The following is a 21,458-nucleotide window of genomic DNA, read 5'->3' on the forward strand; positions in this document are numbered from 1 at the left end:
AGGATATGGAGGAACAGGAACACTTTTACACTGTTGGTGGGACTGTAAACTAATCAACCATTGTGGAAGTCAGTGTGGCAATTCCTCAGGGATCTAGAACTAGAAATACCATTTGACCCAGCCATCCCATTACTGGGTATATACCCAAAGCACTATAAACCATGCTGCTATAAAGACACATGCACACGTATGTTTATTGCGGCATTATTCACAATAGCAAAGACTTGGAACCAACCCAAATGTCCATCAATGATAGACTGGATTAAGAAAATGTGGCACATATACACCATGGAATACTATGCAGCCATAAAAAATGATGAGTTCATGTCCTTTGTAGGGACATGGATGAAATTGGAAATCATCATTCTCAGTAAACTATCGCAAGAACAAAAAACCAAACATCGCATATTCTCACTCATAGGTGGGAATTGAACAATGAGATCACATGGACACAGGAAGGGGAATATCACACTCTGGGGACTGTTGTGGGGTGGGGGGAGGGGGGAGGGATAGCATTGGGAGATATACCTAATGCTAGATGACGAGTTAGTGGGTGCAGCGCACCAGCATGGCACATGTATACATATGTAACTAACCTGCACAATGTGCACATGTACCCTAAAACTTAAAGTATAATAAAAAAAAATAATAATAAAAAAGAAAAGCAGGAAAAAAAATAACATATATCCACATAAGAAATATATGAATATATAATTTATTTGTATTATTTATTTATTTATTTATTTATTGAGTTAGGGCTTCATCACCCAGGGTGGAGTACAGTAGCGCAATCACAGCTCACTGCAGCCTCGACCTCCTGGCTCGAGCAATCTTCCCACCTCAACCTCCTAAGTAGCTGAGACTACAGACACACACCATCGTGCCTGGCTAATTCTTGTGTTTTTTTGTAGAGATGGAGTTTTGACACATTGCCCAGGTTTATGTAGTTAATTTAAATGTTATATAAATCTCCCTCTCTCTCTCTTTTTTTTTTTTTTTTTTTTTTTTCCAGAGACAAGATTTCACTCTGTTACCCAGGCTGGAGTGCAGTGGTGTAATCATAGCTCAATGCAGCCTTGAAATCCTGGGCTTAAGCTATCCTCCCACCTCAGCTTCCCTAATAACTGGGACTACAAGTATGTGGCAACATGCCTAGCTAAGTTTTTTTTATTTTTATTTTTTATTTTTGTAGAGATGAGGTCTATGTTTCCAGGCTGGACTTAAACTCTGGGCCTCAAGAGATCTTCCTGCCTCAGCCTCCCAAATGTTCAGATTACAAGCATGAGCCATCATGCCCAGGCTTTTTTTTTTTTTTTTTAAATTTCTTAACATTGTCAGTTAGCAACCTCTAAATGTACAGGGCATGATTACCTAAATAACACGTATCAGAAAATAAGCATAAAATTATTTAATCATAAAAACATTTGTATGTATCTAAATATTTCTCTTATGTTTCTAAAAAAAATTGAGTTTAAAAAAGAACTTTTAAACAGTATCTAATGTGGGAACTGTACAAAAAATAAGTTATTGATGAACTCCTATAACCAAACTCTAAGCTAGGAACATAGCAAAATAAACAGCTAAGCAACTTTGAGACTGCTACTTAAAAATTTTAAAACATGGAACAAAGCATTTTTTGAGTCCAGACGTTTCTAAAAAAGTAGTGTTTGCTTATATAATTTAGCTCTTTAATTGGATAAATATACCGAAATTGCAAAATTTCTAGGCATATGTATCTTTAATTGATTGCAAATTAGTTGACATTCAAAAGTTCAACTTAATAGCATTAAGTGTAGTCATCTAACTCCATGGAGCTTAACCATTTTGAAGAATATAATATTCTTGGATCATCAAGTCCATAAATACCTACATCAAGTATATGTTAGTACCAAGCTAATGGGACTTCATAATTTATAGTCTGGGACTTGATAAGCCAGGATTTGGGGTGGCATGATTCACATGAGTGTCTTGAGACATAGCCAAGCCCAGGGCAATAAACAGAAAATTATGAAGACAAGCTCAGTTAGAGTGCACAACAAAACCCAAGTTGATAGGTCAGAAACTGGGCATGCAGATAAAAATTACAGTCTAAGAAAGGCAGTATCAGCAGCCAAAGTCCAGAAACTCTAGAAAACAAGCCAAAAGGCACAAGAATTAATGAACAGCACCAAGAAGACTTTGATCATTGGGCCCATGGTCTTTCCCAGCCAGAATACTTATTGATTACCACCTTCCTGATTCAGAATCAGTTTGCAGGTTAGTATATGCCCTGGGCTGATAGGGGGATAAAAAGCAAAGATCTAGACAACACAGACCTGTTACCTCATTGCTCCTTAAGAATGGTGTATGTGGTAGCAGGGAAAAAAGCTCTTTTCAAGATGAATTGTGATGTTGGAAAACTTCCAAACTTATATGCTAGCACCAAGGCATGGAAAATATTTTCAATAATACCCAAATTTAAGAATATACCTTTGACAATCAAATACATGTGCATATGTGTGTATTAGCCTTTCAGCATCTATGTAGTTACAATTTTCACAATTATAGCTTCATCGAAATAAAGGAAAGAGAGGGAAATGTCAATGCCAGAATTCTAAACTCCAGAGTAACATCAATTAATGATGTAGTAAATGAAGATAGTCCAGACTTTGTTTTAACAAAAACTTATCCCCCAAACACTCATGATACAACACACACACACACACAAAGAAAACCTGATCCAATTATCTTAGAAAACATATAAAATTGAAACATCATTTAAGGGTATCTAGTATCAGAGCAGCTTCACAAACGAGTCCCATTGCTCTTGCCACTCTGATCTGAGTTCAATTCAATGTGGTTAAAAGCAGGATTATCAGTTCCACCATCTTCCACTGGATGCGATTTATAGCTCAAAACATGCTTCTTCTAAAAGAAAATGTTAACATGGTGATTAGGGGGAAAAAAGAAGCTCTTCATTCATGTAATTCTAAATAATTGTTTCTACTATTTTTATTTCTCTGCATCAGCTTTCTAATCTACTGAGGGAGAGAAATATATAACAGGTATACTTCCTCAGAGGATACCGAGATATTCAACAGATACAGGTTATCAGAAGATAGATACAAAATAGCCCATCAGACAATAGATATACAACAGATTTATAATATCAGAGGATAGACAGTTATATAGAGAGATATAACAGATATAGGTTATCAGAGGATAGACAGATATAGAGAGATATACAACAGATACAGGTTATCAGAGGATAGACAGATATAGAGAGAGATACAATAGATACAGATTATCAGAGGATAGACAGATATAGAGAGATATACAACAGGTATAGCTCATCAGAGAATAGAGGGATATACAACAGATATAGGTTATCAGAGGATAGAGAGATATACAGCAGATAAAGATCATCAAAGGAAAGGATATGCAACAGATATAGCTCATCAGAGGATAGACAGATAAGCAATAGGTATAGCGTATCAGAGGATATGGAGCTATAAAACAGATATAGATCATCATAGGATAGAGAGCTATCCAACATATATAGATCATCAGATTATATAGGGTCTATACCTTCCTTGTCCATTACTTTTCAAGAAAGAGGTTGAGAACTAATTAGTGTTCTATCCAGGTAATAAAGCCCAGTTTCCTAACTCAAGGTAAATGAAAGCCAACTCACTTTCTTAAAAACATCAAAATTGGATAAAAAGTCCTCTTTGGTTAGTATATATCTGGGGTCTAAGTTCTGTTTTCTTCCTCCTGGAAAAAAAAATGTACATGACTTACGTTGTTAAAAAGGACACCAGTAACTACACAGAGACATTCCATTATACAGGCATTTAACTTGTTCACGTTCAACTCCATACATTCAAAAAACACAAAGAGAAAGGGAAACTTAAAAGCACTGATCACTTAGCCCACAATTCCCCTTTCCTTAGTTAGCCCCAGGTCTTGAAAGCCTCTCACTATAATAAATATGAGTCTTTATATATATATACATATTCTTTATATATATATATATACATATTCTTTATATATATATATATGTATCATATATATGTGTGTGAGATAGAGCTTAAACGCAAGCCAACTGCTTCATCTGGTACTCAACTAGAGAAACAGTCATCTGGCCCAATGCTGGTAGGAAAACTGGTTTAAAAGCACCGTCCATGCCATCAGTAAAATATCAAACCATCTGCCCCTGCTTCAGACAGTGGAGCTGCTTTTCCCCACTTTGTTGGCTACAAATATACATGTCTATGAAGAAATGCAGGCAATTTGGAACTGCTGAATAAATTATTTAAATGAAAATTAGTATGCTGACTGACGTTTGATCCAAATCCTCTTCCCTAAGGTTTTCTTTACAAAAAAAAAAAAAATCTATTTTGCTTTGGTATTTTTTGTGGATCAAAGAGGATGCTTTTAAAAATTGTGTATCTCAAAGAGTGGTCCTCAAACTATCCTTCCCCAAATCATTCAAGGAATGTATTTAAAATGCAGATTCCCAGACTCTAGCCTGGACTGACCAAATTAGGACCTCTGCAGGTAGGACCCCTGAAGCCTGATTTTTATAAAATTTCCAAGAGGATCCTTATGCCCTCTAAAGTTTAAGAACCACTACTTTAGTACAAATACTAGACTTTTAATTATGGGAACCTCTGCTGTTCTGGAGATAGAATCAATTTTAAATGAATTCGTTCAATGTTATTGAGTACCTACTGTGAGCTGGAGATGCTGCTAGGTGCTAGAGAAACAGAGAAACAAAACAATCTCTGTGCCCACAGTTTGTGATCTACTTAGGAAACTATTTGCCCCCATTTTCCTGATGAAAACATAGCCTTCTGCATAGTAAAAATCAGGGGAGTGCTGAAACGCCAACCAAGCCTGTAAGGCCTGAACTCTTATGGGAGTTTTAGTATACTACGATAGGTTTTAAAATCTGTTTCCCAGGGAGCATCAAAATTGTGTGCTTCTCTTAGTTTTCAAGGTACTCACTGCTTCTGTGAAGTAGGAATAAGTTATTTGTGAAGTTAATGAAGTTGAAGTGTTTTCTATTACTGGATCCCAGTCACTGAGGTAGAGTGTTACTTCTTGAAACAAAAGATATAGCTGTATATGGTTTTTCAGAATCAAAGCATTTAAAAGAAAAAAAGGAGTACTCAAAGGAGCTACTCTGATACTCCACTTTCTTTTAAAAAATGAGCTAAATAAGGACCAAAGGGCAAATAGTACAGGGAGACTGGTTAGGTGTATTCCAGATCTGAACAACTGAATAACTGCTGGGAAAAGATGAAAATCTGTCTTAAGACTGGGCATGGTGGCTCACGCCTGTAATCCCTACAGTTTGGGAGACCAAGGTGGGCAGATCACCTGAGGTCAGGAGTTCGAGACCAGCCTGGCCAATATGGTGAAACCCCATCTCTATTAAAAATACAAAAATTAGCCGGGCGTGGTGGTGCGTGCCTGTAGTCCCAGCTACTCGGGAAGCTGAGGCAGAAGAATCCCTTGAACACAGGAGGCAGAGGTTGCAGTGAGCCGAGATCGCACCACTGTACTCCAGCCTGAGCAAAAGAGCGAGATTCCATCTCAACAACAACAACAACAACAACAACAACAACAACAACAAAAATCTGTCTGAAAATATATCAAACTGGACCAAAAAAATTAATAAACCTACTGTACTGGGAATTTTATTTTTGAGAAAGAGCACAGTCCTTTTGGAAAAGAAAGAATATTTTCCAACAACTGAGAAATAATGAATAGCAACAAATTTTATAATTATAAATACAAGTGTCACAGAAGTTTGAGAGATGGTGCTATCTCAGTGCCAAAAAACAGAAAATGATAGCAGGATTCTGTAAAGTGGCACAGTGCTGGCAGCTTTGTAGCATGGAGCAAACAAAGACATCAGACATCCTTGAACATGACTAGTTGTAACACATGTTGAAGGAGGCAGTTGCACCCTTCCCCTGGCATGGCTGCTATGGATGCATACATGTGAGGGGATGTAGGGAGTCAGGGAGCCCAGCATGTTTCACCAATTCCGCACTACCCCAGCCCCAGCACTGTGATCTCTCACCTGGGTTACTGCAATAGCCTCTTCCCTGCCCTCCTTCCCCTACAGACTATTCTCAAAATTGGATCAGAGCACTCCTTTGAGAATTATTGGAAAAGTAAGTGAAAAAATATCTCACATAGTAGACCTAAAAGACACAGAGAGGAAAAATAAGAGAGAAAAAAATGAGAAAATTAGAGGAACTGTCCATGATTCTGATTCAAATGTTTGACTAATAGGAGTTCTCAGAGAGAGAACACAGAAAATTATTAAAAATAGAAATAAAAAGGAAGAAAAGAAAACAAAAAAGAAAATGTCCAGAACTGAAGGACATGGATCTTCAGATTGAATGGGCCCTACTGAAGGCCTAGGCCAAGGCAGTCATTGTGAAAATGGGACATATGCAAAGTGTCAGCTGGTAGCAGAGCACTGTCACAACAGCAACATAGCAAGCTAGAAAAAAATTCAGACATCCTCTCAGAAAAAAGAAAAGTTCTTTTCAACCCTAGGAATTTCTACTCAAACAATCAATCAAGCATAAGATAGATTAAATCATTTTTTTTCAGACACACAAAGTTTCCAAAACCTCTTCTTTTGTCTACTCATTCTTGAGAATATGCTACAGGATGTGTTTCATTCAATTAAGGGAGTAAATGAGAATGAGAAGTAATGAATATAGGCAGTAGAAAACCCAACACAGGAACAGGGGCTAAGAGAATTCATAGAATGAGGACAAAATGGAGTCCCAGGATAACCATTCTATAGCAATCCCAGAGAGCAATTTATATACTATGTGTATCAATTTGATTTTTTAAAAATGAACACACTTTTTAAAAAAATGATAAACATCTGAAAAAAAAGCCTCCACACTATGTTTAGATATAACCTGTGTATGCTTCTTTACAGTTCACAAAGAATGAACACTGGACCATGTAAAGATCACAGCATATTGGGTTATTGTAAAAATATGTGTAAAATCTCTAACATCATAGCAGTTATGAAGTTCTTTTCAAGCATCTTATTTTTGTCTTACAGCAACTTGTGAGATGGGCAGGTCGATTATTATTGTCCTCATTTTATACATAAGAAAGCTGAGGCTCAGTGTAGCTATGTGACTTGCCCAAGTTCATGCAGCCCCTAAAGGGCAGAAACAAGATTCAAATAGAAATGAGTCTTCTGCTTTCAAGTCTAGGCCTTCAGATTTCCCATGAGTAAAACAGAAGAAATAATTAAACTAGTTGTCAATAGGATCATAGTAAAATAACACAAATAGCTATAAAACAGATACAGTAAAAACTGATATAGACGTAAATACAACAATACTAATTTCAGATAGTTACCTGTTGATAAACTGACAAGTATCCCCACTAATAATGTTACCAAAGTTCCAACAGTGCTGAAGTACAGATATGATAAAGAATACCAGTTATCCATCAGTGGAGTCCTAAGAGAGCAAAAACACAATGGTAAGATTTCATGTAATGCCACTAGCAACTACCAGTATATACCAGTGATTCTCATGGCAAGGTCAAAATATAACACTTAATAATGTTTTTAATGTCATAACCTGCTGTCCTAATTTTATCTTATCAGATCAGGAATCGAAAGCAAAACGTCACCTTGACTATATACTAAAATACTTGAAGGTCATGTTTATTCATTCAATTCTGCATGATGTCCCAGGCACTGCTCTTGTGATTGGACAGTCATCCATAAATAAGGTAGATAAACCATTTGACCCAGCAATCCCATTACTGGGTATATATCCAAAGGAAAATAAATTGTTCTACCAAAAAGACACGTGCACTTATATGTTCATCGCAGCACTATTCACAACAGCAAAGACATGCAATCAACCTGGGTGCCCATCAATGGTGGACTGGATAAAGAAAATGTGGTACATATACACCATGGAATACCATGCAGCCATGAAAAAAGAACAAAATCATGTCCTTTTCAGCAACATGGATGCAGCTGGAGGCCATTATCCAAGCAAATTAATGCAGGCACAGAAAACCAAATACCACATGTTCTCACTTATAAGTAGGAGCTAAACGTTGGGTACTTATGGACACAAAGAAGGGAACAATAGACACTGGGGACTACCAGAGGGTGAAGGGAGACAGGCAAGAGTTTACCCAAGTAACAAACCTGCACAGGTATCTAAAATAAAAGTTGAAATTATTTTTTAAAAATAAAGTAGATAAGATTCCTGCTCACATAAAGTTTATACTCTAATGGAGAGATAAATACAATAAACAAATTAATAAATATAATAATTTCCACTAGTAGAAAGCGCTGTAAGGAAAGTAAAACAAGATGATGTGCTATTAACAGGGTGAAGAGGAAGGAACTACACTACGAGTGGTCAGAGAAAATCTTTGGGAATAAACGACATTTGAACTGAGATCTGAGAACGAAATGTTCTTGAGGAAAACATCTCAGAGACTAAACACCAGCTGACTGAGGCACAGTGAGCAAGACAGTGATTGCAAGATGAAAGATAGGCAGGGGGCTTTTTGTGGGACCAGGCATGAGTTGGAATTTTACTCTATAGGCAATGGCACTCATTGCAATGTTTTAAGTGAAAGAGTAACATGAACATTCTATGATCATTTCTACAATGATTACTCTAGGATTCCACTTTCAGTTTTGATAGCTGCTTGATTTAGACCAATCATTCTGCTGAGAACAATATATAAAACCTGGGGCATGGGGAGGGAGGCAGGTTTTTGAAGCTATCAGAGAGATCAAGACAATGAGAACTTGGCTGGGGCGGTGGCTCACGCCTCTAATCCCAGAACTTTGGGAGACCAAGCCAGGTGGATAACCTGAGGTCAGGAGTTCGAGATCAGCCTGGCCAACATGGTGAAACCCCATCTCTACTAAAAATACAAAAATTGGCCAGGTGTGGTGGCACATGCCTGTAATCCCAGCTACTTGGGAGGCTGAGGCACAAAAATCACTTGAACCCAGAGGTGGAGGTTGCATTGAGCTCGAGCCTTGGCAACAGAGCGAGACTCCGTCTCAAACAAAAACAAAAACAAAACAATGAGAACTTGAGGTGGCAAGAGCCCAGAAAGAAGGGGAACACATTGAGGTGAGCTAATGAAATTAAGAGAGTGTGATATTGAGCCAAAGACAGACAAAATAGAACAGAGTAGAGAATTGAGAAATAGACCCACAGAAAAATAGTTACTTGGTTAACATCGTTTTCATTGCCAGTGCATTCAATAGGGCAAAAGGGGAGTCTTTTCAATAAATGGTGTTTGGTTAACTGAGTATCCACATGGGGAAAAATAATCTTGATCACACCACCCACAGAAATCAATTCCAAAGTGGATTACACTTCCCCAATGGAAATGGTTAACAATAAAGCTTTTAAATTAAAAATTAGTGGAATATCTTTATGATTGCAGGGTAGACAAGGATTTCTTAAACAAGACACATAAAGGACTAACCATATAGGAAAAAACTGAGAAACAGAAATAAATTAAAATTAAGAAATTTTGACTGACAAAAAAAGTATCATTAAAAGAGTAAAAAGGTAACCCATAGAATGGGAGAAAAACATTTTCAAAACATATATCTAGAATATGTCATGAACTCCTGTGTAAGTAAGAAAAAGACAGAGAATCCATTTCAAATGGACTAAAGACTTCAATAACTAAGTCGCAAAAGTAAATATCCAAATGGCCAACAAACAAATGAAAATGTATTTGACTTCATTAATCTTAAGGGAAATACAAATTAAAACCACAGCAAGCTACCAATGTAACCATCAAATATTGTAAACTTAAAAAAATCAAAACTGAATCTAGGCAATTGAAACAATTTGTATCTAGGCAACCAAAGCGTCACACATTCAACCTTCAGCTGGGTGGCTCACAACCCTTGTGCTCCAGCCCTATGGAACTAGGATGATTTCCTAAGATGCCCTGATTCTTCAGTTCTTCATGCTTTTGCACCGGTCGTTCCTTCATTCTGTGACACATACTACTCCTTCCTTGCGACACAGATTGTGTCCCTGTGCTCAATCCTGCTACCTGACTAACTCCAGCCCATGCAATTCTCCTCTAAGAAGGTTTCCTTGACTCCAGTCAGGCAGACTTCCTCCTTCTGGCTCCCATGATATCCTGTGAATATTACTTACCACAATGCATGTTTTAATTTATTTTCTTGTCCAATTTCCCTTCTGGTCATTTTCTGTGACAAGAAGGACTTTCCAGATCTTCCCCTTCATCTAGCCAAACCTATGCATTCTTGAAGTAGTAGTATATCTCTGAAGTCTTCATGCTAACTTACACTCCAACTTTGTACTCACTCTTTTAACAAAAATGTATCAAGTATTTTTTATTTACTATGTCTTAGTTTTTATACTTCGCATGCTTACAGAGTTTATTGTTTTGCGTATATTTGCACATTCCCTCCTGCTAGATTAGAATTTTCTGGAAGGCAGGAAACAGTGGCTGGGAGAGGAAGATTTTCTTCCATGGATACTAAATAAATGGCCAGCACAGTGCTGGGTACATAGTCCATGCTCAAAAATTCTTGTTTATTAGCTGAAATATTTGATAAGTAAACTAACATATAAAACTATTATGGTACCAGGCATAGAATAAACTTCAGCTAATTTATTTGTTTCAGGAATTCAAATAACCATTTTGCCTTAGACTTTTAAGGGCAAATATTTACATAATTAGGAAAACGCTAAGCAAAATCATAAAACAAGAAGAACATCCTGTGTCTTCTCACTTAACCTTCAATTAATCTTTTCTCCCTTTCTGACTCTGATGACTCTCCCAGTCCCCTCCCATTAGTGCTTTCATGCCTGTCCAGACTGCTCTCCACATGTCCTTGCCCCTCTCTCCACAGCACCTCACCTAGTAAAACTTCCCTCAAATACGCCTCAGGCTCTGGAACTACCTTTCCACTCTACCATACACAGCTTACCTGCCTGGAACGCCCCTGGAAGTCCCACTGGCTAGCTTTCTCAGAGCTGAATTCTCTCCAGAACACAAATTGCTAATAATGGCTATATGTATGATCACGTTCCTTCTCTCAGGAGTGTGTCCATTTTAAGAGGGGTATGCCGTGTCTTGACCCCAAAGGTATGACTATATTGATGTCATTCCAGATAAGCTGGCACTGGGGCAATACTCTAGGGGCAATGGCATCATCTTTGCATTCCTTGAACGTATTCACAGGGTTTGTGCTTTAAAGCTGGACACTTATATATCCACTAAAGAAAGTCTTGACCTCACATTCACTGTACAATAAAGCATGCCTCTACCCACTATTTCAGTACGTTAAATCAGACAACTTCAGCATCTAGAGGCTCCAAAGTGTACTGCATAACTGAAATCTGTAGCATGAAGATCACAGCTGCAATGACTTCTAATGCTTTAAAGATTTGGAATCTTCAACTGAACAAATGGCAGTTATTTAACATGTTTAAATATTTGTAGCTTTTGGTCAGTAAAATCTATCTTTCAAAGACTATATAAGCAACATTTATTTTATAATTGTGCTTTCCATTTTAAAAGTTTTTCCAAGACAAAGACAATTCTTCATGCAGCTAAGAGCTGGTGTTTAGGAGAGTTTACACATAACAGAATTTTCTCATTAATATTTAAGTTTTCTTAGATCTGTAGACAAGGCAGAAATTTCTAGAGAAATTATGAAAATATGACATTTTTTGTTACTGCTGCAGAAAATACTATAGCTAACCACATGAGTTTTACTCGTTTCAGAATTAGGCAAAATCACAGTGTTGTAATCAAGACAAAAAGCAAGTCGGGTTCTCTACTTGTTGCGTAAATTTTTTAAAGTATAATGTAATAAAACTTAATTCAATACCTTTGAACATTGTATATTTGAAAAACACTAGTAGTAAATGGCATTTCTGTGGTTGTCATCAAATTTGTCTCATTGTAGGTGCTGTTACAGCCTTGGATATCAAGGTGCAATGGCAATGTTCTCTCAGGAAGTGGAGGATATATTTGAGCTCCAATTCCAACCCATAGAGAAACGGCAAATCCAGCCATCAGACCAACAAGCGCTCCCTGTAAAACAAGAATGCATTTAAAAGAAAAATAATACAATTTGCTTTGATGTCAAAATTAATATTAGAAAGCCAAGTTCAACATGGCACAAAATTATAAAACTCACAAGGGCAGAAACATTCAACGCTCTCTCCTCCCAAGATAGTGCTCAGCCCATAAAAATCTATTGAATAAATGAATGAAAGGTATTGAGGCAGGGAGAGAAAAAGGAGTGAGAAAGGCCACTTTTAAGGAAGGCAGATAATCTGCTGGTGAAAAACCTGGACATGGTTTAAAAAAAAAAAAAAGATACTGTTTATGGCAGGAAGAATAGTATGTTATTCTTCCGTTACCGCCCCCAGAAAAGGACATGTTAGCTTAGTCAGCTACAGCTCTTCCGGAGGAAATACACGCTGGCAACAAATGCCAAATATCAAAAGTTGATTTTTAAATACATTTTTCTAATACTTAACAAACTAATGCATTTCATCATGCAAAGAATCTAATCCAAGCTTCAACATTCTGAGGTGGACACAAACAAATCTCTTTCATTGTGATTAATTCCTACAAAAGCAGCTTTTCATATGACATTTCATTGAGGATAATAAATAACAACCACAATAGTCCTTATTAATATCTGCCTTACCAATTCCTAATGCCTTATAAGGAAAATAGAATTCCAAATATGAAGTCAGAGTTCTATGGCTATTCTATATCTGAAGCAACTGCACATACATTATCAGTTTTTCCTGAACTACATCTTATAGCCAGACTGAACCAGTGGACTTTCTTCTGGGTTTCAGAGAAATAATTTCTAGCTCATTTATTCCAAACAGAAGTTAGCACTTCTAAGCACAGATATGTCTAGGTAGAAGGACAGAGATATTACGTCTTTCTGGAAAATATTCCCAATTATGATCACCCCTTTGGGGCTAAATCATATTGTGGGAGCTACAGCTTTAAATGTCAGGAGTAGAAAATTCCTGGCCAAGGTGGTAAGATTGTGTTCCTTCTCTTTGCTGTGCTATGGCTATTCACAGAAATCCTAAGTTTTCTGCCCTTAAATCTCTCATCTCTGAGCCTATTGATCTCTTTTAAATCCTAGCTATTAATTTTTGAGAAGGGCAAGTAGGTAAGTGCATAAAAATGTTGCTCCTTTAGTTATATTATGAATATTTAAAATTGCCCTATATGGTTCTGGAAGTTTCCATTGAGCTTCACACATTTAGGGTCCCCATACATAGTACTTCCTTGTACACTCCACCAAAGTCAACAGAAATAATTTAAGTCATCAAGACAAGTAGCTAATGACAAATCTCAAAGGAACCAACTGAGAAAAAAGTGTAGAGCTGCTAGTATAGTTCAAAAAGTAATCCTCAAGCATATTCATTCTTTGTACTTACTATTGAGTTGGCAAAGGGAACCAAAATGCCCAAAGCGAACAGGCCCATAAGTGGTCCACCAACCATACCAAATACGCTGAGTGCTGCCTACAAAAATAATACAACGTCAGCAATTAGCAATCTCAAATCGAAACTCAAATATTTCAAAGTCATTTCATCAGGATAATGACTTAAAGTATTCAGCCTCCTTCTGAAAATCATAGTTTCAGTCATGATAGCCTTATCACTGGAAAAGAAGTCATTAGAACTTACAAGTTTCAGCATCTCAGTCTCAAGTATCCATCTGTTTCTGCAAGTAGCCTCAAAAAAGGCCACACAATACAAAGAAGATAGAGAGGTCTGCGACAATGGTAGTGCCTATGTGAATGTATAAATCATGAATGATACCTCTCCTCTTAGCATTGCTCTTGCAGGTGTTTATAAATCACAGCACTCCTTTGTGCTTTAATAATCTCAAAATCCTCTCATAACTGTGGACGAGTACTCCTATGTGACCAGAGAGGAGGATGAAACCCATTTGCCATTCCTGATTTGATTCCCTAAGGATGAAACTAGAATGAGAAATATGATTTTAAAAAGACTGATCAAATCGTGTAGAAATAGATTTAAAATCTAATTAGATAACTGCAACCTTTGCTTTGATGTAGAGATACCAAATCCATGATAGTAAAAAAGATTTACAGTGCAAACATCGCATGAGGCAAAGCAACTAAATGAAGCTTCCAAGAGATATATGTTCCCAATAATCTAATGCCCAGTTCTTAAGAATGGACAGAACCATAAAAGAAGAGCAGGGAATCACTGGTTTGTCCAGAGAGTAAAGGGGATTAATAGAGCAGAATGAATGAATCAAAGAGAAAATACCAAGTCAGGGAAATATTAGAGGAAATAGTGCTTCTTGTTGTTGTTGTTGTTTTAAATAGGCCTACTTCATGGAAGAAGAAGAGGATGTGGTACTGAGTAGAGAGGAGAACTAGTGTTTAAAAGGATGTGGACTCAAGGATGTGATCCTGAGTCAGTTTACACACAGTCCAGTCAGAAGGGAGATAGACTTCACTGCAAGACGTCATATGACCCACAAAGCAAGTGATGACTGTGTGATCTGTGAGCAGTTTTGGAGACATAACAAAGACACCCAAAAAAGATTTACAAGAGGAAATAAGACCTTGGCTAGAGATGAAGCAAGGATGAACTGGCTTGGAGTTATGATGACTTTGCTAGAACATGTCATTGTATATAATCAGGCCATAGCTGATATATGGAAAAAGGGGAATCAACCACAATAAGAGCTCCAAGCACTAATGCAGACTATGAAGAAAGCAAATTCTGTATGACTGGCTGTGGTTTAGGAGTGCTGGGCAGGCTTGGAGCTTCTGGATCTAATTCATTCATTCATATAATCAGGGATGAGGTCAAACTATTTTAACAACTGCTATGTCCTAAACAACAACCAACCAGAATGGCCCCAAGCCTTAGGACTGAAGAAAGATCCTGGAGGACCCCTGCTTTGCCAGTATTAGCCTTTAAGTTTCTAGGTCAAGGGGAGGTCCAGGATCCCAGAGGAGCAGCCCAAGTGGCCAAGGAAATTTCAGGGAGCACTTGGGGTCATCAGATAATAGGATATTTATGAGCCTAACTACATTATTAGTTAATATTCAAGCTAAAGTTGTTAATGTCTTGCTTTGTCCTGGGCACTGCAGTAGGAACCAGATATTTGATACAGGGTTGAACAACGAAGTCATCTTCCCCACCTTCATGAATTACAGGCTATTCAGTAAAACAGACATTAAATAAATAACTGTAATACAGTTTGATAATGGAGATGATAAAGAAAGTACAAGGTGCTCTAGAAACATTTAGCAGAAGGGAATGCAAAAGTATCCAGGTAATAGGAAAAGTCTCTTTAAATAAGTAACGTGTTAAAATGAAAACTGAAGAATAACTAAGGCTTAGGCAGTGGACGAGGTAGAGAGGAAGGTGTTGCAGGCAGAGGGAGAAGTCTATGCCAAGGCCTGCGTGTTGAAGACAGTGAGGTGCCCGCAGGGTTCAGGAAGAAGACACTGTTGTAAAGATTGGTCTGTCCTCTCCAGGCCCACAGCTCCACAGGAACAGGAGGGAGCTTTCCAACACAAAAATGCTCTCTAATCAGAAGAGCAAACGCCACAGGAGGTGAAAGACCCTTCAGGTAAATAAACAAATTCTTTTTTTAAATGAAGTATTTCTACTTCTGAGAAGATAAACATATGTTTCTCTATTCCTCCTACTAATAAAATTAAAAATCCTGACATTCCATATAAAATAAACATAAGAAGACTCTGAAAGGTGCAAAGAAGGCAGCCCGCTAGGGACCCTGGACCTGAAGAGTGGTACAGGGTGAGTTCCCTAAGTTTTCTTTTTGCTTCATGTATCCCAGCCTGAGAACTGAAGAAGCCAGCCAGCCTGGAAATGGCAACAGACACAAGCAAAAAAAATTAAAAAAGATAAAAAGCCCTCACAAAATTCTGTTCTCTCTCTAGACACAGGGCCAGGAAAGGAGCAGCCTAGGAAGATAGAAAACTCTTAGACCCCAACCGCTCCATTCCATCCGAACACCACAGAATAATCTGTTCACCCCACCCACACCCATGCCAGCCTAGATTCCATCCCCCCAGACTGTCACCAGGCACCCTTTGCCTCCCTGCTGGCAATGACATGGGAGGCCTAGTGGAGAATCGGGACTTTCACCATGGCCCAGCAGTGACAAAGCCACCTCCTCCATGATGTCAGTGAATTCCACCCTGTGGTGCTCGCGTGTTTCGGGTGGTCCTAGTTAACCAGCTTCCCAGGGAAGCCTCTTCCCTTGAGTTCGCTTTGCATCATCGTTGAGTCTTGTACACCGTCTGATGCTCATGCATTTTATTCTGGCAGTGCTCTTACCAGAAGGATAGCAGGAGCAGGATGGTGTCGTGGGCCAGATTTAGTCACAGGTGAGATGACTGACAGACCAGGAGGGTTTTCATCTAGAGACCATTGTCAGAGTTTAGGGGATCCTTCCTCCTTTCTTATACCTGTATTCAATCCAGGTCAGTTACCAGGTGTTTTGTTGACAAAGAGAGATTAAGCTATGCTTGTAAGGGTAAGCTTTGTTCCAAGGTTTGTGAAAATTGCATCGTGCTGAGGTGACCTGGTCTCCTGGAAATCTGGTTGGAAATCCCCGGTCAGGTTGCTTCATACTGCTAAGTTTGACAGATAGGACTGACCCTCTGAGTTGCTTGAGTGGCCTTATGCCTATCATTAATCTTATAGCCATAATATATCTCATTGTATACCACACTCCACCCCTGACCCTGAGGGGGTCAATAATTGAGAGGCTGCCCAAGTTTGAAAGTGCGCTCCATGGTCAGTCAAATCTTGAGAAATGGATCTTCTGTAGGACGGTGAGTAGGAGTTGGTGGCGCCCTTGGAAAAATCTGGAATTGAACTGTATCATCACAGAGAGGATACAGTAGATCTAGTGTCCAGCTGAGCAGTTAGGGGAGATCATGAGAATGGGGTTCGGCTGTGGCTTTGGGGCAGACTCACCAATGATGAGGGAAGAGTGGAGGACAGGTAGTGACCAAGTCTGGACGGGAAGCAATGGATGTGTGGCAGGCCAATGAAGGTGTGCCCAGCAGGCTGGAAGGTTGGCTGCTCAGTGGGTGGCCAAAATGTGGTGGAGGCTGTCAGTGACCTCAGTGCCAAGTAATCGATGAATAGGTCTGGAGAAGCCACAGTTGGATGTAGAAAGTCAGGCCACCCGGAGTAGCAGCAAAAGAACATGGGCACACGGGCTTGGAAACACGATTACATGAGCAGGTAAAAGGAGTTGAATGGACTCAGTGGTAGCAGGCTTAGAGTTGCTTGATTACAGAGCAATGACAGGTGAAAATGGAACAGAAGGATAAGGAGGACACAGAACTAAGCAATTAGGTCTGGGGACACTGTGTGTGCTGAGGTGCTGTCAAAGATCCAAAATCGTGATCTTGAACACAGCCCGATGAAGCCAAAGTTCAAGGTGTTGTCTATTCCAGATGGCTGTCAGGCACAGTTGGGGCACCAAGTGTCTCTAGGAGGCACTGGCTGCAGAAACAGTGGTGGCCCAAGAGACCCCTAGGCAAATATACCAGTAAAGGTCTTGCCAGGGAGGGATATAGGTAGGGTGGGTGGGACAGTCCAGGTGGGTCATCCTGGACACAGGGCAGGAATGTTAGCAGTGAAGACATCTTCCCGAAGGTGAAAGTTGATGCTCAGCCATCCAGATGGGTGGTGGGTCAGTGGGTGGGATGACTGGGCGACATTGGTATTAAGGAGAGTTTGCAGGAATTCATGAGGCTTGCCAGACAGGAGCCAATTTGGAAGCACCCTTCAGCGTATCTGCCAGTAGAGGTCACTCTGCCCTTGTGAACAGCTGGACTGGGCCTCATCCCGTGGGTGATGGGTGTGAGAAGGCCAGGGAGAGCAGAGCCCAGTGTGAGACCTCTGGCTGCAAGGTCCTGGGGGGTGGGTAGGGAGCGAGGAGCTGTTGCGAACACTGTTGGATGGTTCTGTCTGAAAGGTGCAAAGAAGGCAGCCCGCTAGGGACCCTGGACCTGAAGAGTGGTACAGGGTGAGTTCCCTAAGTTTTCTTAGGGATTCTTAGCTATTCTTCAGCATTTTCCAGGGTGGTGAGGACCTACAGAGCTCAATTAACTTCAGGGACTGTGACCATCAGGGCCAGGAGAGTTGGTTTGGCTTATGATGGGCTCTCCTTAAAAACATCTGTAAGCCATCTGGGTGCAAGGTGGCCTGTTCCAAGGTCTCCCAGTTGTGCCCCTGTCCCATGGGAGTGGCGGCTGTGCAAACTCACTGGAGCATGCCTAAGCGCCACAGTAGCTCCCCTTCTTCCTCAGTGTACACCAGCCACCTTCAGCCCTTGATGAATACAGGCTCATGCTGGGGGTGCTATTCGTCAGGCCTGAATAGCCACTGCAGCGGACTGCAGGGACAGTTACGTCTACCCTCTCTACTCTGTGCCTGGATAAGCTCGACAGGGTCTTGAAATAAGGAAATGATCTTATTATCTTTAAAGATAGCCGCTGGCTGTTGTATTTGTATTTCTCAGCCTATGAGTTGCAAAGCACTTCCTCTTAGGTACGCACAGCACAGCCAGGTGGTGCCTTTCTCTTTGGGTTCCTGCACCAGGTCTTTGAGCAGGGTTTGAATTTCTGTCCACATCAGGGGTGAACCTCTTCATGGACCGTATGGTGTCTAGCACACACTTCCTCATCTCAGCCAGCTGTGGAGGTGGCAGCGGCTTTCTCAGCCCAGGTGATGACTGGTGACACCTGTGGTGTGGCCAGCGGTAAGCCAGCACACTCAGGATCATCATTCCACAGCTCACAGGGCTCTGGATCGACCACACAGAATGACACGACTCTGAGGTGAGCCCGCGTGACTTGGGCACGTTGCCTGTGGGCTGCTGCCAGCAACACTCAGCAGGCATCACAGGCTGGGGCACACCCCTTGAGAAGCCACGCTGTCTCAGCTGGAGTGCATGGTGGGCTGGGAACAGCTGCGACATGCCCTTTGATGATTCTTGTGGACTTCACTGGTGGTGTTAGTCCAAGGATCTATTGGGAAATATGCTTCTAAGTCCCTACCTGGTGGGCAACAGCACATAACCCTTCAGCAGGTAAGCTTCACCTTTGCCTTCTTGTTCTGTGGCATCACAATGCCAAGATCCTTGGGGGCAAGGAGCAACCCTCCCACAGCAGGAGCCAGAGACACATCAGCCAGTGGTTAGCTCTTCAAGCCGGGGCATCCTCCACCTCTGCTTCCTCCTCCTTAGAGCCTGTCCCCAGTTACTGGGGACCAGAGTGGTCTTAAGAATAATTTTGGCAGGTTTTTCACGGTGGCAATTTCACAACAGAGGCACAGACAAAGTATGTAGAAGGCAGCAACAGGACACAAAGTAAAATAAAAACTACCAGACACACTATGGAGTGTTCTGGAGGGCTTCATTTGACTTCTTGATCAGAACCAGTCCCCAGTCACCCTTTCCCAGTCCTTCCTTAGAAATGGGTGCCATTACTTACTTGCTCACTTACTTATCCTATCCTCAATGCCAGTTGTGTTCAGAGGTTGTAGGTGGACCTAGTTAACCAGCTTCCCCAGGGGCGATGTCTCCTTTTCTGTTCACCTCACATCAAAGATGAGTCTTAGGCATCACTCTTAGAAGATGGATAGTGAGAATAAGCTGGTGTCATGGGCCAGATACAGTCAGGGGGTCAGATCATGAACTGACCAGAGAGTCTTCATCCAGAGACCATTGTCAGACTTTGGGGGTCCTTCTCCCTTTCTTATACCTGTATTTAGTCCAGGTTAGTTACCAGGTGTTTCTTTCATAAAGGGTATTTAAGCTATTATTGTAAAAGTAAGCTTTGTTCTAAGGTTTATGAAAGCTGCATCTGTGCTGAGGTGGCTTTTTTTTTCCTGGAAATCCCTGAGCCAGGGTTGTAAATTCCTACATGACATGTAGTATCAGCCGTGCAAGATATTTCAGTTGGCCTTACGCACTATCATTAATCTTATAGCCACAATATGTCTCATAGTATACTACACACCCCTATCCAGCATAACAAGGAGCTCCTCCCTCTGGACTTCTACCTCCACCTGAAGTAATGAGGCAGCACCCTCCCTTATGCTACTGACGTAGTGTCAGAGAAAGCTGGCTAAAACAGAAGGTAAGATTCAAAGACTCATCACATAATATTGAAATGCCCAGGTTTCAACGGAAATTAACTTTTCATAGAAAGAACCAGGAAGATCTCAAACTAAATATAAAGATTACAGAAACAGAATTATTTGATAAAGAAATTTAAAACAGCCATGATTTAAAAAATGCTTTAACAATTAGAACTCACTTGAAACTAATGAAAAAATAGAGGGAAAAAATATATATAGAGAGAAAAATCTCAGGGAAAAAAAGAAGATATTAGGAAGAACCAAATGAAACTGTTACTCTGAACAAATGCAATAACTGAAATAAAAAAATTTAAATGAATGGGCACAACAGCAGTATAGAGGGAACAGAGAAAAAGATCAGTGAACTGAATGACAGAACAACAGAAATAACCCAAACTGAACAACAGAGAGAAATGAAATGAAGAAATATAAAATAAACTTCAGGGATCTGTAGAACTATAACAAAAAAATTTAACATTCATGTCATGAGAGTCCCAGAGGAAAAGAGAAAGAAGATGGGGTGGAAAAGTACTCAAAGAATTAATGTCTGAACTTCTCAAATTTGATAAGAGACATAAATCTCTTTCAGACTTATGAAAGAAGCTGATTGAAGATTCAAGAAGCTGAGTAACCCTAAAAGAATAGGAAAAGAAAGAAACACATGCCAAGACACATCAAAAACTCAAAACAAGGAAATACACACCAAGATACATCATAATTAAACTTCTGAAAACTAAAGAAAAAACAAAACAAAACAAAACAAAAAAACCTGAGAGCATTCAGAAAGAAATGACTCCTTACCTGTAAGGGAAAACAATTAGAATAGTAGCAGATTTATCATCAGAAATGATAGAGACAAGAAGAAAGTAGCAAAATATTTTTTTAACTCCTGGGGGAAAAAATACTAGCAACTCAGAATCATATACCCAACAAAAATATCCTTTGGGGATAAAGGGGAAACTCAAGACATTCTCAGGTGAAGGAACGCTAAAAGAATGGCTAAAAGAAGTTTTCTAAACAGAAAGGAAATGGTAGAAAGAAGGAACCACAGAACAACTCACAGGAAGGCAGAAAACAAAAAACAGAAATACCAAACAGAAAACCAAAAACTGATGCTTAAGCCCTAACGTAACATACCAATAATTATATTAAATGTGAATGGTCTAAGTACACCAATGAAAAGACGGAGATTGACAGGATGGATTTTTAAAAAAGACTCAA

General features: G+C 39.7%; 1 protein-coding gene across 1 annotated transcript in view; it reads right to left on the reverse strand.

The window, feature by feature from the left end:
- Window positions 1-257: 257 nt before the first annotated feature.
- Window positions 258-21,458, reverse strand: part of SLC5A8 (solute carrier family 5 member 8) — a 62,562-nt gene continuing 41,361 nt past the window's right edge. The window contains exons 11-15 of the mRNA XM_003832598.7: window positions 13,497-13,583; window positions 11,909-12,114; window positions 7,390-7,493; window positions 3,674-3,753; window positions 258-2,907 (exon numbers count right to left, since the gene is read on the reverse strand). Coding sequence (XP_003832646.2) covers window positions 2,785-2,907; window positions 3,674-3,753; window positions 7,390-7,493; window positions 11,909-12,114; window positions 13,497-13,583 — 600 coding nt within the window. The 3' untranslated portion in view covers window positions 258-2,784. The remainder of the gene's footprint in view (window positions 2,908-3,673; window positions 3,754-7,389; window positions 7,494-11,908; window positions 12,115-13,496; window positions 13,584-21,458) is intronic.

Source organism: Pan paniscus, chromosome 10, assembly GCF_029289425.2.
Source record: "Pan paniscus chromosome 10, NHGRI_mPanPan1-v2.0_pri, whole genome shotgun sequence".
Classification (NCBI taxonomy): Eukaryota; Metazoa; Chordata; class Mammalia; order Primates; family Hominidae; genus Pan; species Pan paniscus.